Below are 16,402 nucleotides of genomic sequence, written 5' to 3'. Positions count from 1 at the left end.
CACTGCAACTTGCGCCTCTCAGTTTCTTTGCCCCAGTCCCTGACTTTTTAGCAAGAAGATTCTTCTGAGCCAAACTTCGTGACCAATTCCATCCAGCATGAAGTGAAAATTAGCATTTACTGAACATCTTCTCCATGTTTTCTGTATTCCTTGTAATATTCCTGATTCCTGTCTATTTCTGTGATTCTTGTGTGGCAGTGAGTGTGATCCCTGCTTCTAAGAATGTGGTAACTCAGGTGGTGAGTTAATATTAACTTGTCTAAGGTGGAGCAGCAAGTGTGTCACAGAGCAAGGTCTCCCCAGTCTGCTACTTGTCTCTGAGTCATTTGCGTGAAAAGACCTGATATCACAGTGTGCACACTTACTGTTCATGCTGGATTTATCTATCTTTAACAAGCTTTTAAATTTTATTCTATCAAGTTAATTTTAGGTGGGATTTTTTTGTTCTTGTTTGGTGGGGATATTTGTGAGCTTGTCTTCTGGCTTGGCAGTGTTTGAGGCTGAAGTCCTTTATCTGTTTGCGTAGTGGCTACAATATAAATTTTCTCAAACTGCCCCATCTTTTTCTTCTTGTCTCGGTGTAGGGAGGCTGAATGCAGAGGAGCACAGGCATTTCATGCTTTAAGTTCTCAGAGAATTGCTATTAGATTTCAGTTTCTTGAGACAGGAGAAGTGTTTATGAAAAGCTGGATTGAGACAATGTGATGAATTTTATGGAAGTCAGTGGGTTTGTCTCAGGTGGGGAAGATGTTTTGTTTCTTGTTGGACCTAGTGCAGACTCTCAGAGGTGCAGACAGGAGTACCCAGACGGTGTTTCCTTTGGGGTAGTCCCTCATGATAGCCATTTTGATGTTTGACCTCTTTAACAGCATGACCGGAGGGTAGGTGGAAGCAAGGTCGGGGCAGGGAGGGGGATGAAAGGCAGACAGCAGTTTAGGTATTGTTTGTTGCTGGGTTTGAACGTCTGCCTCCGTGCTGAGATCAGGGGTAGAGGACAGTGGTCAAGTGCTTGTTCTCAGGCAGGAGAAATGCTCCAGGGTAGGTTGAGGATCCAGTAACAAAAAGCACACTGCACTTGGCACACATTGTAGCCCGGGGTGAAATGAAAAGGATTCCAAGCCCTCCAAAGTACCCGGGATCATGTTGATTCACAGTGGCTTGACCATGAAAAGGTAACAAAGTCTTGCTTCCCCGTGCTTGCAAGGCTCTTCTAAGATTCCATAAAGACCTTTGGAAGAGACTGTCTCGCTTCCATCAGTCCAGACTCCATCATTTTATAGCTTGAAACTGTCTCCATTCCCTGCGCTCCCCTTCATACATGCTGAGGAAGAGGCACATGTAGGAAGAGGCGCTTCCTACATCCTGAAAAAAGATCAACACCACACTAGAAAAGGAGTAACCATCTCCTTGGTTTGCTTTCAGATGGCAGTGTCGCTGGAGTTAGAAATGGAGTCAATCTAAACTCATTTCCAGTGTATGTCCAGCAAGCACGCATTTTATGGTTTGTGGATGCGCAGGTAATGGCAAATGTCTGACAGCGGTATTACTGTGTATTTAATTCAAAGCCAGCACTAAATAGTTACCTTGTTATCGGAGTTCGATGCCAGAGTGTAAGGCAGTGGGTTTTTTGTGTAAGGTATTTGATGTAAATCAACGCAAAAAGCAGACGGTGCCTTCCTTGTCATTGCTGCCGTGGCACCATGGTCTTCTGTCCCTTTGGCAGAGCTAAGCCAGTCAAAATGCCTCTTGGACCAGCAGCTGCTGGAGACACCTGCTGCTCATGGTAGTTCTGATGTCAAGCCCATGTTGCAATTGCAAAATCTCTGGATTTGGAAAATACTGATAAAATGTTGATGATACTGTGTTCAGACAACAATGAACATACTTAGTTTACATTCTGTTCTTCGCAGTGCTGAGTCTCAACTGCTTGGTGAGACTGAGAGGTTCCTGTGGAGCATCTGCTTTTCACATGCTGTGCTCCAGAGGCTGGATCCTGCTGCAGCTTTGGGGTCAGCCTGAGCCCCCCGCTGCTGGCATTTTTCTTTTTCCTCAGGAAAAAAATCCTTTTCATTGTTAACCCGAGGGGGTTACCTAAGCTTGCTTTGTGAGGGAGGGCTTGCTTCTTGAGCCTGAACATTGTGCGGAGGGCATGCCCTGCTGAGCACATTCATTTGGTGCTTAGAATTTTCTCTTTAACTTCTGCAAAATTGCAGTTCATTCCTAGGAAGGATGGCTGTGGACCTCTGTACAGATGCATTATTTTAAGATATGAGGATATAATGCACATCTCAAAAGGCTGGGCCATTTCATCTCCATGCACAAGTTGCGTTTGATGAATAACAGAATCTCTATTAGCCAGAAATAACTCGATCTTGTTTTCCATGTATCTGGTCTGAGATGACGCTAATAAGAATGAATTAGGAGTGTAACTGAATAAAATTCAATATATAAAATTAGAGCGCTGATGTCTCAGGCAGTGGCAGTGACTACGGGGGGAGCAGTGGGACTGGAAAGGGATGCAATGCAGAGCCGAGACTGCGTGTTGCAGCCAGCTAAGGCGCAGCTCTGGATCCTTAATAAAGTGGGAGCAAGAGGGTGAAAATATAAAAAAAAAAAAAGGGTTGGTGGGGGGAGATGGGGGAAGGATGGGAGCGGTGGGAAAGCAGAGCATCCTGATTAGCACGAAAATGCAACACTCATTTGCAACTGGAAGGCGGCCGGGGCTGCCCGGCCCCCCCGGCGGCGGCGGCCCCGGGGAGGTGCGGCGGGAGGGGGCGGGGGCAGGGAAGGTGCCGGGATCTCCTGCTGCTCCGCCGGCACAACCGGCTGGAGACATGGGAAGGAGAGCAAGCACCTGCCAACTCGGGACTTTCTGGAGGAGCCAAACTTGGAGAGCGGAGGAAAGGAGGAGAACAAGAGCGGAGTAACTGCTGTGGACAGCAAGAAAGCCTTTTCGTCCTGCGCAAACGAGAATAACAGCTGGGGCGCTTTTTCTCTCCTGCTTTGCTTGTTGGAAGTGGCTGTTTTCAACCCACAGGCTTACGTGCGAGAAGGAAAAATTCAGGCTAAAGAATTGTAAATTATTTCGTCTGCCAGAAAGATCTAGACATATTTAAAGTCATTTCAGAAAAAAAAAACTTAGAAGGGAGAAAGGTAGAGAAGAGAAATTCGGTGTACAGTTTGATCAGGTTCAGTCTGTCACCTTTCTGGAGCTCCTCCTTTCTGTGGGATTTCAACTCCAGGATCGCAGTTCTGCACCGTGAAAATGGTGGTTTTCATCAACACAAAGCTTAAATCTCTCATGAAACTTTTCAAGAGAAAGAGTAAGTATAGCTCTCAGTGTGCTCACTGTCCTTTCAGGAGGCAGCCCAGTTCTGAAGGAAAGTGCACGTCCCTTCGGCTTCACTTCTGCTTCCTGCAGCCTCTTTTTAAGCTTATCTCACTCTTTTAATCATTTATCATTGTGGAGTGTGTGGAGGGAGCCTTGTGAGGGTCTTTAGGGACCCCTTCTTTGGGACACTGTGGCTTTGGAAGTGCTTTGTCACGGTGATTTTGAAGGAGCCAAAGTTCTTGGTATGAAATGGGCAACTCAGTGACAAGGCAGGGTGTGCCAGTGTGTCGCGGTGTCCTGATGGTTTGTCAGATATCTCTCTGCTTATGCAGCTATGGGCTTGTATTGCTGAGGTATCGACATAAAGTCTGATCTTTCTTTAAGTCATGAAGGACAGACAAATCACACTAGGGAGAGGAGTTGGCAAATGTGCACACCACTTCTCTTGACCAGTTTTGATGACCGTTATTGCTCTGAGGAACAGTAAACCTTAACTTTGGTGTGGCAGGACTGCAGCCAGACAGTGGCCTTAGCGGCAGGTGTTTCCCTCCTCCTCTTCCTCCAGCCATACCACACTCCCCGTCCCCCGGTTAAGCCAGGGAACGGTGTGGGTGCCTTTCATTGTACTTTAGGTGTCACCTTTTCTGTTAGATGGGGTGATTGGTGCTGTGACCAGGTAGGTGATGACTTCTCTGTTTTTTGTGATTTAGGTTTGACCGCTGGTTAGCAGGAACGAGAAGAGTGGGCACAGGCTTTGCCTGTGGGTATCTGCCTTGTGGCAACCAGTATATCTTGGGAGAGAGGGTGGGATGCCAGACCAAGACACAGACATGAGGACACCCACTGAAAGTCTTTAAAAACCTTTTTCAAGGTCTGAAACTAATCTAAAATATGTGAGAGGAGACAGATAAGAACCTCCCCCTCTACCTCAAGTCCTGTTAAGAATGAGCAGGCGTTGAGCGTTTGGCTGCAGCTATGTTTTGAAGCGAGAGGCATAGCTTATTTTCCTTACGAATACCAATTGTCTCCATCTGAAATGATCCCAGCTGATACACAGTAGTGTTAAGGAAAGGGTAATTTTTCAGATGACAGGAGGCTGTTGCATCCTTTTTGCTTCTCAGTTTTACATATCTTCTCTGCTACCGCAAGGGCATCAGACAAACCACAAAGTAATGCCACAGGCAGAGCAGCAGCAAAGGTGGCGAAGGGAAGATGCAGAGCTGTCAGCGAGGCTGGGGGCAATTGAGCTGTGGCAGCAGGGCAGGTGCTTGGAAGGCAGCACATCTGTAGTGGCTTTTAATGCTTTGGAGATCTGAAAAGCAAGGATGTGCAGCATGCTGGCTGAAGGCCAGAGGGTGCCTGGGAGATCATGAAATATGACCCCCAAATGTCCTTTTTCTGTTTACAGCAGGGTGGAGGGATAAGACTATTCAACTGTAGAAGTTTTTATTGGTGATAAACTTGAAACAAAAGGCAGTGGCTGTCTCTTGGGAAGCATAAATGATAAACAAATCTTAGCAGTATGTGCTTCGGCTGTTTCATTGCTAGACTGTCTGTAGGGAACTTTGAACTTTAACAAGGTCTGTGTTTTATTTTCACATTTGTATTGGCTGCAAAGAAGTGGCCAGTACTCTTCAGTACTGTTGTGCTCTGAGCAGTATTTGTCCATGGAGTTGCTTTTGTTTATATCTCTTTCCACTCATGACAAAGGAAAGTAGCTAATTAATTGCTTCATTGGAATCTTGTTTCTGGTGTGATGAAGCAGGAGGTCAGACAAGGTTATTTCCCAATACAAATGAACCTGTTGTCATCTCTCATGAAAGCTGTCATATTCCCAGGGGCACCTTTGAGCCAAGCTATTCTGCACTGCACAGCACCTGCCATGATCAGGGAATGAAAAACTGATTCCTTTGGGAAGAGTGGGAGCTAAAGCGGGGGGAGAACAGAGTTTCAAGATTAGAGTAAATAAAGCAGCAAGTATAAAATGAGAGGAGTAAAAGGTGTTTCCTATAGAACATAATGTTAGAGTAGAAATGAAAGAAAGGGTTTTTTAACTGTCATGGAAGTGAGGTTCTAAGGAATATTTTGATGGATTTACAGTGGCAAACAATGCTTCTTTCATTTTTAGATGACATGTGGCAAACTTACATGTGGGATTTTGTGATAATGCTATCTGCAATGTCATGTAATTTTCATATTGTTGTGTCTTTCTGCAGCTGTTTCCAACCTAGATGAAGAGAGTAGATGGACTGTGCACTACACTGCTCCATGGCACCAGCAGGAAAATGTCTTCCTACCCTCCTCAAGACCACCATGTGTGGAGGACCTGCACAGACAAGCCAAGCTGAACCTCAAGTCAGTGCTGAGAGGTAAGATGCTGCTACTGACACAGACATGTCCTAAAACTACAGTAGTTTTTGCCAGTCTTTGCAAACATACCCAAATTGCAGACTTTGGAAGAAGTTTGCTTGTTTTTCTGTACCACGTATAGAACATTAATGGGATTTTCCCACTCAGATGAAGGGATGGGGGAAGATTACTTTGCTATGAAGAGACAAGTAAATGTATTATCTGACAGAGCACTCTGAAATAGAAAATTGTCTCTTGGCCATTTCCCTTTAGTCTTTGGAGTGTTTCCAAAATGGTACCTTCAATTTCAGGAAGTCCTGAGTTAGTCCATTTGTGGAGTAAAAAACACATCTGAGGTGCTTCATTTGGTGATTTCTTCTGTTGTTGTACACTGTCATTTCCAAGATTATGGCTGCTCGTGAGAAGCTGGAAAAGGTGCTGGGGGCAGAAAAGGGAAACAGGGAACAGGGTATTCACAAGGACTCTTCCAGTAATAAAAGTGCTTTATTGCAGAAGTGTTCAGCATATTTTTAAGGCCGAGTTTTTACCTGTAGTACTTTCACTGGGGCTGTACCTGTGCAGTCTGTCATGGGAGGCATTGTGTTGTGTCAGTGCAGCCATGAGAACAAAGACATGCAGCCAGCAGGGAGGCCTGCAGAATGTCTGTCCCTGGGCCAGACATAAAGTTTAAAATAACAGTATAATGTTCGTGTTCTGGAAACTGTTAACCTAGATTTTTCCTTACACTAGCTGTTTAACAAAGGGGGTTACCCTGCAAAGAGCCAACTTGTTCAAGTCCCTTTTTGTTTCAGCAGGAACTGCAGGTACTTGATGCCTTGCAAAGTTAACCTTATTGATAAGAATATTGTATTTTTTATTTGATTAACATGACATTTCTGCTTTTTAGACTTGAAGAAAGCTTGATTTTGTATGTCTGAATAGAGAAGTGTTTGACCACAATATTTCAGTTCTCCTGCCATTTTCCCAGTTAATTGATTTTCACTGTCTCTTACTAGGTGCTTTTTGTTGTCATTTAATAGGGAGGTCTTGACAGCCAGTGTTATTGTCTCCTGCATGGCTCAGCAGATAGCCTGTGTGCCCTCTATACTTATTACTGGATTAGTACATTTGTGCAGTTCTTAGCCTTGAAACATTTATTGTTCTCTTGCAGGCACACTTACCAGTCCTTTACCAAATAAAAATATTTGCCTGCTTTAGATTAAAAAGAATACTGATTGTTGTTAGCTTTTTGTGAACATTAACCACTCATTCTATTATGTTTTCCTGTTCGCTGTTTTGGACTGTTACAAAAAAAAAAAAACAAACCCAAACCTTCAGAGGCTGAAATGCACTGATTTTCTTGAGTTTTATCAGAAATGTATTTACTGCAGTTTCATGTTCTATTTGAACAAGTTTATGTTTAATATATTTATGTGAAACCAAGTAATATATGCTGCTTCCCCCTCTTACACACCTGAAGTTGTTTTGGTCTGGTGGGATTTTTCTCTGGAGGTGCAGCTCATTATAAAAAATAATGACTTGTGTACATGATGTAGGACTGCCTGGTAATGAAGCAGTGCCATGCTTTCAAGGTAGTAACTGAGAGAAGGAAGTGTGATGATAACCTTCACCAGACTTCATACTGCTGAGTTAGTGAACACAACTGTGTTATCTATTTATTTACTTATTTGTTTAACCTCAGGCTCTTTCCTTGAGCCACCTTTTTTTTTTTTTTTTTTCCTAAGTGCAGTTTTAAAATAACTCCTTGCTGTTGCCTGGAACTGTCCTGAGTAGCCACAGCATGAGTGGTAGTAAGAGAGGCACTGACTGAAGTTTTACCAATTTTACTTTTTACTGTGCTGCTGCTTCAACCGGCAGTGTGAAATCAGGAAGGCAGTGGTGCTTCTGATCATACTTGGAGGTTTGAATTAAAAGTTCCGTATCGAGAGCAGAGTTTCATTCAGTGTGAAAGCACTGTTGGAATTGTGACATAAGTTTGACAACTGCTGAACTGCTTTTCCACCTGTTTCTTTAGAGAAGACCAAGTTTTCCAAAGCTTCTTAATAGGTAGAAAGGGATTATGTGGCCATAACACAGAAGAGCTTGAAGTGGTCTTCTGAGAAGCACCATTGGGATAGCATGGGGACTTCAGTACTGCATGTTTTGACCTCATGATAAAGCTTGCAGTTTGCCATCCTTTATGATAAAGCTTGCAGTTTGCCATCCTTTTGGTGTTTCAGATTCCTTGGTTGAGGTAAACCGTGGAGCAGTGGGACAGCTGTATGTGACCTGACATGCTGTGTGGGTGATGGGGAAAAAGTAATACAAGATGACAAAATGCACTTTATTCTGTGCAGAAAGTGGGATGAATCACTTTGGTCTCCAAAGAATGGTGACAACAAGGGGAAACTGGGAGGAAATAGAACTAAAGAAAATACAATTTTTGCTTTATACTAAGTCAGAAATGAACCAGTAGAAATGTACAACAGTGGAGAAATATGAGTGCAAAGATATTTAAATACCCCCTGTAAATTTTTGGGGCTATGAAATAATTTAAGGTTTTTAGGAATGGGTCTTAAGCACTACTCAAAAATCATTTTTGTGTATTTCATTCTATCTTTAGAGGAGGTTGGGAGGGAAGAAAGAACCTCTGGTGGTCCCCTTGAACCTGATAATGAGATCTTGAGGACTAAGTTAGCAGCTATTGTTCAGACCATCAAAAGATATGTTTGGAAGTTTTCCAGTCCTGTTCTTGTTCACATTCTGAGAGCTGAAGTTGTTGGTACACAGCAGCTATAGCAGCTTGATTGAAGACTGTTAATTTGTTTCTACACACCTGGCTCCCTGTGAATGGTAAAGGAAGTATAAAACTTAGGTAACAAATAGTTCCACATGTAGAGCACATTTAGACCACCTGCCGAAGTATCAAATGTATAAAGTCTTTCAAAAAAATTCAAGCAAAGTATTTCTGTCAAGGTATGTTCACCCATCTAATAGTAACCACATGGAATCCTGGCTAGCTTTCAAGACAGTCAGTGCAAGGGCAAACTGCTTGTTCTGGTACAATTTTTAACAGCAAATTCTTTACAGTATGGGTCTAATAAAAAAAATCGAAATAAATAAGAAACCATCTGTTATTTAGAATAAACTTTTCAGTACCACTTAAGAAGCAGAAGCCAGTATTGCTACTTAAATTGGTTTAAGAATAAAAAGTTAAGATATATTAAAATAAATAGTATCTAAAATGTCTTGAGAGAAATAAGTACACTGTATGCTGATCTGTACTTTTTCAGGAAGCAGTGTTGTGGTTGGAGGAGGAAAAGATCTTCATTAATTTCTGTGTAGTTGATTTTTTTACTTTGTATATTATATGTTGTATGTCCCCTGCTTATCCACACCATGGAAGTGGATATTGTATGTGATAGTAGATATTGCATAGGGAGTTATTTTAGGTTTTTACCTATGAACTAGGCTTTTATCCTTTTGGAATTAAGGGGAAATGCAGTGCTTTTCCTTTATGAAGCTACTTTCAGGTATAAGTGGTGAGATTTTGCATTCAGATGTGTTCATAACTGAGGTAAAGCTATTTATCCTTCAGGCATGCAGGTGTTCTGCTGCCCTCTGAATTTCTAAAAAGCAGCATTGTCCAGTAATCTGAATTAGAAAATGAAGCACCTGGAACCTGGAAAGTCTGTGATGCATAGTCTATCTGTTCTTGAGAACGGAAGTTGTTTTATTAACCTGTATTAAAATTTAAAGTTGTTATTGACTAAAAGCAGTGGCTTGATATATTAAACCCAGGCTGTGTTACTTTGTTGTGCGTTAAAAGGTCTCAGTGGCTTAATATGATGACTGGGGAAGAAGAGTATAATACTTCAGCTGCACTTCACAGTCATGGTACCATTGCAATTTGATTTAAATGTTTGGAAAATGATGCAGTTCTTGGGTTGTGGTGATAGATACAGTATTTCTTCTTAGTGTTTTGTTTGCATTGGATAAAGCTGACCCTCATTTTCTTTGAGGAAGGAGCCAGGACCTTGGAGTGCCTGCTGAAGCAGACGGGATGACATGAGCCATGCAAGGTGCATGTTTTCTTACCCTCAGGGCCCAGCTGCTCTGGCTGGCCTTCCCTGAAAGCCTGTCCTATATGGCCTCTTCCTAATGTTTTCATGGTCACTTCATGAAAGGTGTTTCCCAAAATACAGATGTTCAGGTAAAAACAAAACCATATTAGACACTGAGGGGTCTTAACGTGACTCTGTGCTTCGTGTCACTGTTGTGTCTTAGGAAGTCAGGAAAACAGGAGTTGAAGACAACAGATGGGAAGGAAGAGCTGAGGCTCTGCATGGGACTAGGATCCTCAAATCAATCCTGTTCCCTTGCTGTGTGCTCTGTTCCAAGGCTGAAGGACTACTAGACTTGGCTAGTCTCATGTTGCTAATGTCTGCTGAGTGTCTGGACCAGCACTGAGAGTCTGGTCTGGGCAGTAGCAGAGCTCTGAGTTTGATGCTGTTCAGAGTGGCATTGTTTCTTAAGGCAGGCTGTCGTCTGTGCTGAAGGGCCCAGTGCCACATACTGCAGTGTTTCCTGCAGTGTTCTTGGTCCATAAGGCCAAGAGGTTCAGTGGGTGTTCAGCCAGCGTCAAGAGGGTAAAACAGCTCCCATCCCTAGCACAGTGCACTGACAGATCTGGCTCATTGCGTGGCCCTATTTGTAGAACTGGTATCTGAGGAAGTCTCTGAAGTACAGTGGTCTTCATCTGGGAGCACAGATAGAACAACTGTAGTACATAGCAGTGACACAGATATTTTACAGTAAAAGTAAATTGAGACTAATCTTCATTTTGTGAAGTGTGTTATACTCTAAAATTGACAAGCAGTAAGGCATGAAGCATGAAGATGGGGAGGAGACACAGCACTCTTTTTAAGTGTTGCTTTGCTCAGCTGCTTGGGGTGTATAGTGAGTGTGCCTGTTTATCTTCTGAGCAGGTTTGCAACATTAAGTGTGTTGCAGGTGGAGGTCCAATGTCCTAAAAGGAAAGCCTCAAGTTTAATCTGGAATGCATTGGCCTCGGATAATCTTGCAAGCTATGATGAAGTGAAGGGAGAGAAAAGAGAATTCTTACCATGCACCTGAACTCTTAGTTGCTACTTTTTTTTAACTATTCTAAATTCTTTCTCAAATGTGGATATATGTCAGCTGCAGTGGTGGGAACCAGAGCAGGGCATGTATAGTTGAATTTCCAAGGGGCACTTCTTTTCCATTTCCTGCAGTTAGCAATGTAAAGCACTTTTGATTTAAAAAAAAAAAAAAAAAAAAAGTGGGGGAGTGCAATCTCCACTGTTGTGTATTATCATTTTTTCATGAGTTGGGAGATGGCAGGCATGAAGGGCAGGGATGGAATAACTGTATTAATGTTAAAGGTCAAACACCACCAGACTGAAATGATACCAGGCTGTTGGGAGATATCCAGCTCCTCAGGAGTGTTGTGGACACTCGGTGCTCTGTTGAAGTTGCAGATGAGGGGCAATGTCTTGTCACGCACTGCTGCCCAGACTGGTCATCATTTCCAGCAGATAGCAAGGTGTTGAATATGTACTGAGGAAGGTGTTGCTGTAAATAGTGAGAACAGTCCACACACTGGCTTTCATACCCCTTTTCAGTCTATAACTGCTGAAACTTGTGTACAACTGCCTGTACTTTGTGCCCTCCCCCCAGGATAATTGTGTTGATTCAAGCTATATACATAATATAGGGCTCGTTGTTTCGGTATCTGTGATGATTCATTTATTATCTCATCTTCAGAAGAGCTGGATTTGGCTGACTCTAGGTTCTGTTTAGCTTTGTTGGCCAAATTCAAGGAATGTATTTAAGCAGCAGTGATTGAAACACTTGATTTGTTTTCCAGAAGACATCTGGTTAGCATTGTCAAATAAAACAGGATTTAAGTAGTTAGTCATAAAGCCTCTATTATGTCTTGCTACAAGACCCTCCAGACAGGTATGTGCTTAGCCTTTGTTTTCTCAGTGCATCTGCCAGATCACTGTTCAGATGAGCAATATTAGGGTCAGACCTACTAGTTGATAATCCTGCTGAGAAGATTATGGACTTAAAATAATCTTATGTTTCATTAAAGTGCTGCAAAATAGGGGGAAACCACTTCATATTGACAATAGCTCTGGTTCAGGTTCAGAGAGATGTCAAGATGTGAACTCCCTACCAATTGGAAACCTTAATGGAGTAAAAGGCCATTAAAGGCTATGAGTAGACCATATGTTCCTGAAACGCCTTGGAGCTATAAAATCAAGAAATAGAAATCAACTTGTTTTTCATTATTTTATTTTCAATTGTCAAGTTACTATCAGAGCTTTTGCTCATGTATCCTGCTTTTTTTACTGTTACTGAATTAATTCACTGTACATCTGTTGATAGTTTTGGCCAAGTTCCATACTCCAGCTGCCCTTTCTAATAAGGAATTTCAAAAAGCAAATACTCAAATGAAACAAAACAGAATTGGACCAAGAGGCTACACTGCATGTGTTTGAAAGCTGGTCTTGTGTTGCAAAATGGAGCTGTTTGGAAGCATCTAGGTTGCCTATTTTTAGGTTTAGTTTATATAGTACAGAGCTGAGTGTAAAAACATAGAGTGGTTATATGTAAATTGATTGCATGATACACATGAGCAGTGAAAGCAATTCCAGTGAAAGGGTTTAAAGAAGATAAAATTTGTTTCAAAATAATACTGTTGTTTTTTTTTTTTTTTCCTAAACTAGATGAATGTGTTGTTTTGGAAACTATACCTGAAGGATTATTGAGCCCATTTCAGATCCATGCCTTTAGTAGAAAGAATAAATTGAAATTGTTAACTGTCTGTAGCATTGTTATTTCAGTGCTAGGTAAAGCAACTTCCATCACAAGGAATATTGAACTTTCAGTTGATTTCCTTTTTGTTTTTCTTTTTCCTTACCCTCTTAGATTTAGGATGTTATGAGCTTGTTGGCAGCATTTGAGATAGCTTTACATTTAAAATGTCCTAGGACAAAAACCAATGAAAAATCCCTTCGTGTTTTTACATTAGCTGTGGTCAGTTGTCTGAGAAACAACAAAATCCATTAAAAATGCTAGTGAGAAAGCAGGGAGTGTTATTTTAATGCAAGCATAGAAGCTAGAAAAGGAAGCAAATACACTGTTACACTTAAGACATCTTGTCACCACTAAATGCAGTCGTATAAGCAACTTGCAAAAATTTAAATTAACTTGAGACAAGCGGTGATAATTATTTTGAGCACTCCCTAGTGACAGCTTGTTAACAAATATAATTTGTCATGGCTGTTGCATTTTGGTGCCATTAGAAAGGGTTTTTGTATCACTAAATCATGCAGATCACCTGGGGAATTAAAGGTTGGTATTAAATGTATTTGTTTTTTAAAAGCTCCAAGCAGAGAGGGGAATGATGAACATCTTTGCATTTACTTGACCCTGTTAACGGTATTTTGACATTTAAGAATTCCTTTTAATTTGGATTTCTTAAACACTTGCATCTGATTTAGACCCTTGAATATAAATCCGTACAATTGCTTTCCTTTAATGTTGCCTTTCCCATGCCCCATCCTTGTGCTGCAGTAAGTGTCTGCACAGCTGGGCCCTGAAGCTGTTTGGATGGGTGGGCTTCCCAGCCCAACTGGCCTCCAGTTACCATGGCAAGACATGCTTCCCAACATTTGTGTGTGGGGGGAAATAGACCGAACATAAAATACATGTATTCACTTGCAGTGAGACTTCTTTGAAGTATCCATGCAACATACTTTTCTGTCACAGTCCAGCAGACCTGTGTTAGGATTACCTTCATCCCCTTGGAACCCAAGACATCTTTGTTTCTGGGTAATTCTGGACAGCATCTGTCCTTAAAAGCTGCCTGTGTGGCTGGGCATGGCTACTTATTCATGAGAGAGAATATGCAAAATAATCTTAAAAAATGTCTAATGAACCTTGGAAGTACTTACTCACCAAGACAGCTTTGAAGCAAACAACTATGTTTTGCTGGTGGTTTTTTTGTTTGCCACTTTAAATGCTGCTTCTGGAAGGAATACGTTGGTATTTCACTGTCTCCGGGCTTGTCTTGGGCTTTTGTGTATGTACTGATAAAAGATACAGAAATATCAGTATAAAACTGTATTTTGGGGTAAGGGGTGGGAATAATAAGGAAGTTGGCTGGATTGACAAAGGCTGTTACTAGCCAAAGCACCTAGATTGAGCTGTTGAGCAGAAGTTTTTTAGGCTCGGTGGCAACAGTACTCCATCTGTTGAAATCCTTGACCCGTTTAACTGGGAGTCCGAACAAGATGGTGCCTGAGTATATCACAGCTGAAGTTCATGAACTTGCTTTGCAGACAGCATTGGTTACAGTTCAGTTGTTACACAAGTGCATCATTGCTGTGGCTTTACAACATATTTTAAAGCTTTGATATAGAAGCAGTCTCTGTGATAGTCAAGTTCTGCAGATGATACGGGGATTTATACATTTAAAGAGAGTGGGACATGATCCAAGCTGAGTGAATTTTTGGGAGGAATGTAAAGTGGTAGAGGCAAGCTGTCTGCTGCATATTTAGATCCAGGGACAAAAATAGATGCTGTGTAGGGAGTTAAATTGAGCTGCTTTTTTTGAAGTCATATTTAACCTGTGATATTTGTGAGAAACAAGATTGCCTTTGTACAGCTGAGCTTTTATATAGCCTGTCTCATCTACACACAGAGAACTGTGCATTCTTAACCCTAGTTTACAAATGAGGGAACCATAAAGGGGCACAGAGTGAAAGGTAGTAATTTCAGTTAGATTTACTAACCAAAGAAACCTTTGAACTAGGGTGTCTGTTTTAATTACAGTCCCAGGCGTAATCATTCTCAACAAGCTCTTTATCTTGAAAAGTTACCTCCCTGAAATTCCCCAGTTAACTGCATAGTCAAGCATTACCCTGGTTTTATCCACGTCTTACCACAGTGCTGTGAGCAGAGAGGCAGCCATGCCCTTTGAAGAGGTCCTGGTTCCGTGCTCACTTAGCGCCAGACCATAGGACAGTCCCAAACAAAGCACAGCTCTGGCTGTTACAGGTGACAGTCTTTTGCCCAGTGTTCCCAGTAGACCATTGGGAAGCTGGAGTTTTAGCCTGTGTTCACCTCATCTGTAAAGAACTTAAATTTCCATCTAAATGAAAAATACTTCTAACTTGCAAAAGCACATCATCCTTAGAAGCAAAGATGTTGATAGCCCTGTTAGTTTCTCTTGCCCCTCATGAGAAGGGCCTGCGGGCCCATGGACCCAGTGCCGGCCATTACTGGTGTGGTGATGATGCGTATTTAGTTAAGTCATCTCAAGTTCTTCCTTAGTTGGATTTATCCTGAGACGCCTTTTTGTGTGCTCATATGCTGCAGGCAGTGTGTACATACCTGTTTGGACTCTGAATTTAGGAGGCACGTACGTGAAATTTAGATCATGCCCTGTCTGTCTGCAGGATGTAAGTCCTTCACTGGATCTAACCCAAAGTGATCTACTTGGATGCAGCAATGCCAGCTCAGAAATCCTGGTCTTGGCCACCCACCCCTGTCTGTCACAAGCCCACACAATCTTAGTTATGTCAGCTCAACTGGAAAAACAAATTCAAAGTCTCTATCAAGTAAATCATAATTATATGCATTTACTTACCAGTGGTGAAAGTAATTTCCTTTAAAACCAAGAGCACTGATACTTTGATTATTAAAGTGCAGTGTCACCTATAAAGTGAGAGATAATTTTAAACAGTTTGCATTTACAAGGCAAATACATACTATACTACGGTCTGGTTTTAGGTGAAATTTTGAAAAGCTGCTTGTAAGACAGCGTTTGTAGTTGCGACTTAGGGAGGAACATGGTTTGTGGATATTTACAGAAGAAGTTAACTACAATGTTTGAAGACTGAAAAAAAAGATTTCTGACCCTGGGGAATAGAGTGGTTTTCCAGTGATATGTGTGGTGAAAGGATAAATGTGTTTTAATATACTAGTCAGCAGATTTATTTCTGTAGTTGACAGTTTAGCTGACTTGAGCAGTTAATATCCTCTCTGTAGTAAAAAAAAAGAAAAAAAAAAGAAAAAAAAAAGAAAATACAAGTCACCACATGAAAGGCTCTGCCAAGAAGTCACCCAGACTTCAGCTGAGATAGTTTTTCAAACATGTAGATGAAGCTGTCAGCTCATTGCATATCCCTTCTTGCTGACAAGGAGACAGCAAGAGGTGATATAGAAGTAAGTGATGTGCGTGCTGGTCTTTCCCCTTTCTACCTTTGTACCTGGGAGTTCTTGTTTCGGCAGCTCTGGGCAGCTCTGCCAGGCAGGCAGCTCATCTGTTCCTGGTCTGATTTACATTTCTCTTTGGATTTTAGCAATTAGTCTTGAGTTCCAGGTCCTGTTCTTGCATACAGGGAAAATTCAGATGTTTCCAGGATATGATTTTCCTCTCTTTTCATTGCCTGACCCATGCAATGGGATGGGTAGTTATTTCAAGCTAATTGGAGCTATTAAGATGTGTGAATGACTTTGATGCCAAGTTTCTGCATTTATACTAGTCAGTATCACGGTAGTTCAGTTCTTTAAACAGTGCCTTTGCTGGCTACTAATAAACATTTAGAAGTGTGGATTTTAATTTTTCAATATTAGACTCTTCAGTATATGCTTGTGAGAGTGTGCCTG

At 41.7% G+C, this 16,402-nt stretch overlaps 1 protein-coding gene across 5 annotated transcripts in view; it reads left to right on the top strand.

Moving 5' to 3' along the window:
* NHSL1 (NHS like 1) overlaps positions 1–16,402 on the top strand; it is a 177,983-nt gene that overhangs the window by 122,229 nt on the left and 39,352 nt on the right. For 4 of the 5 annotated variants that reach the window (XM_066178962.1, XM_066178965.1, XM_066178964.1 and 1 more), the window contains one exon: positions 5,548–5,700. In XM_066178962.1, the coding sequence (XP_066035059.1) occupies positions 5,548–5,700 (153 nt within the window). Of the gene's footprint in view, positions 1–2,821; positions 3,324–5,547; positions 5,701–16,402 lie in introns of those variants that run through there. The other variant, XM_066178966.1, reaches the window with a different exon arrangement.

The sequence above is a fragment of the Chamaea fasciata genome, unplaced genomic scaffold (genome assembly GCF_029207755.1).
Source record: "Chamaea fasciata isolate MVZ Bird 193981 ecotype frontalis unplaced genomic scaffold, bChaFas1.0.hap1 SCAF_3, whole genome shotgun sequence".
NCBI classification, from domain to species: Eukaryota; Metazoa; Chordata; class Aves; order Passeriformes; family Sylviidae; genus Chamaea; species Chamaea fasciata.
This window is presented reverse-complemented; position numbering and strand designations above follow the sequence as displayed.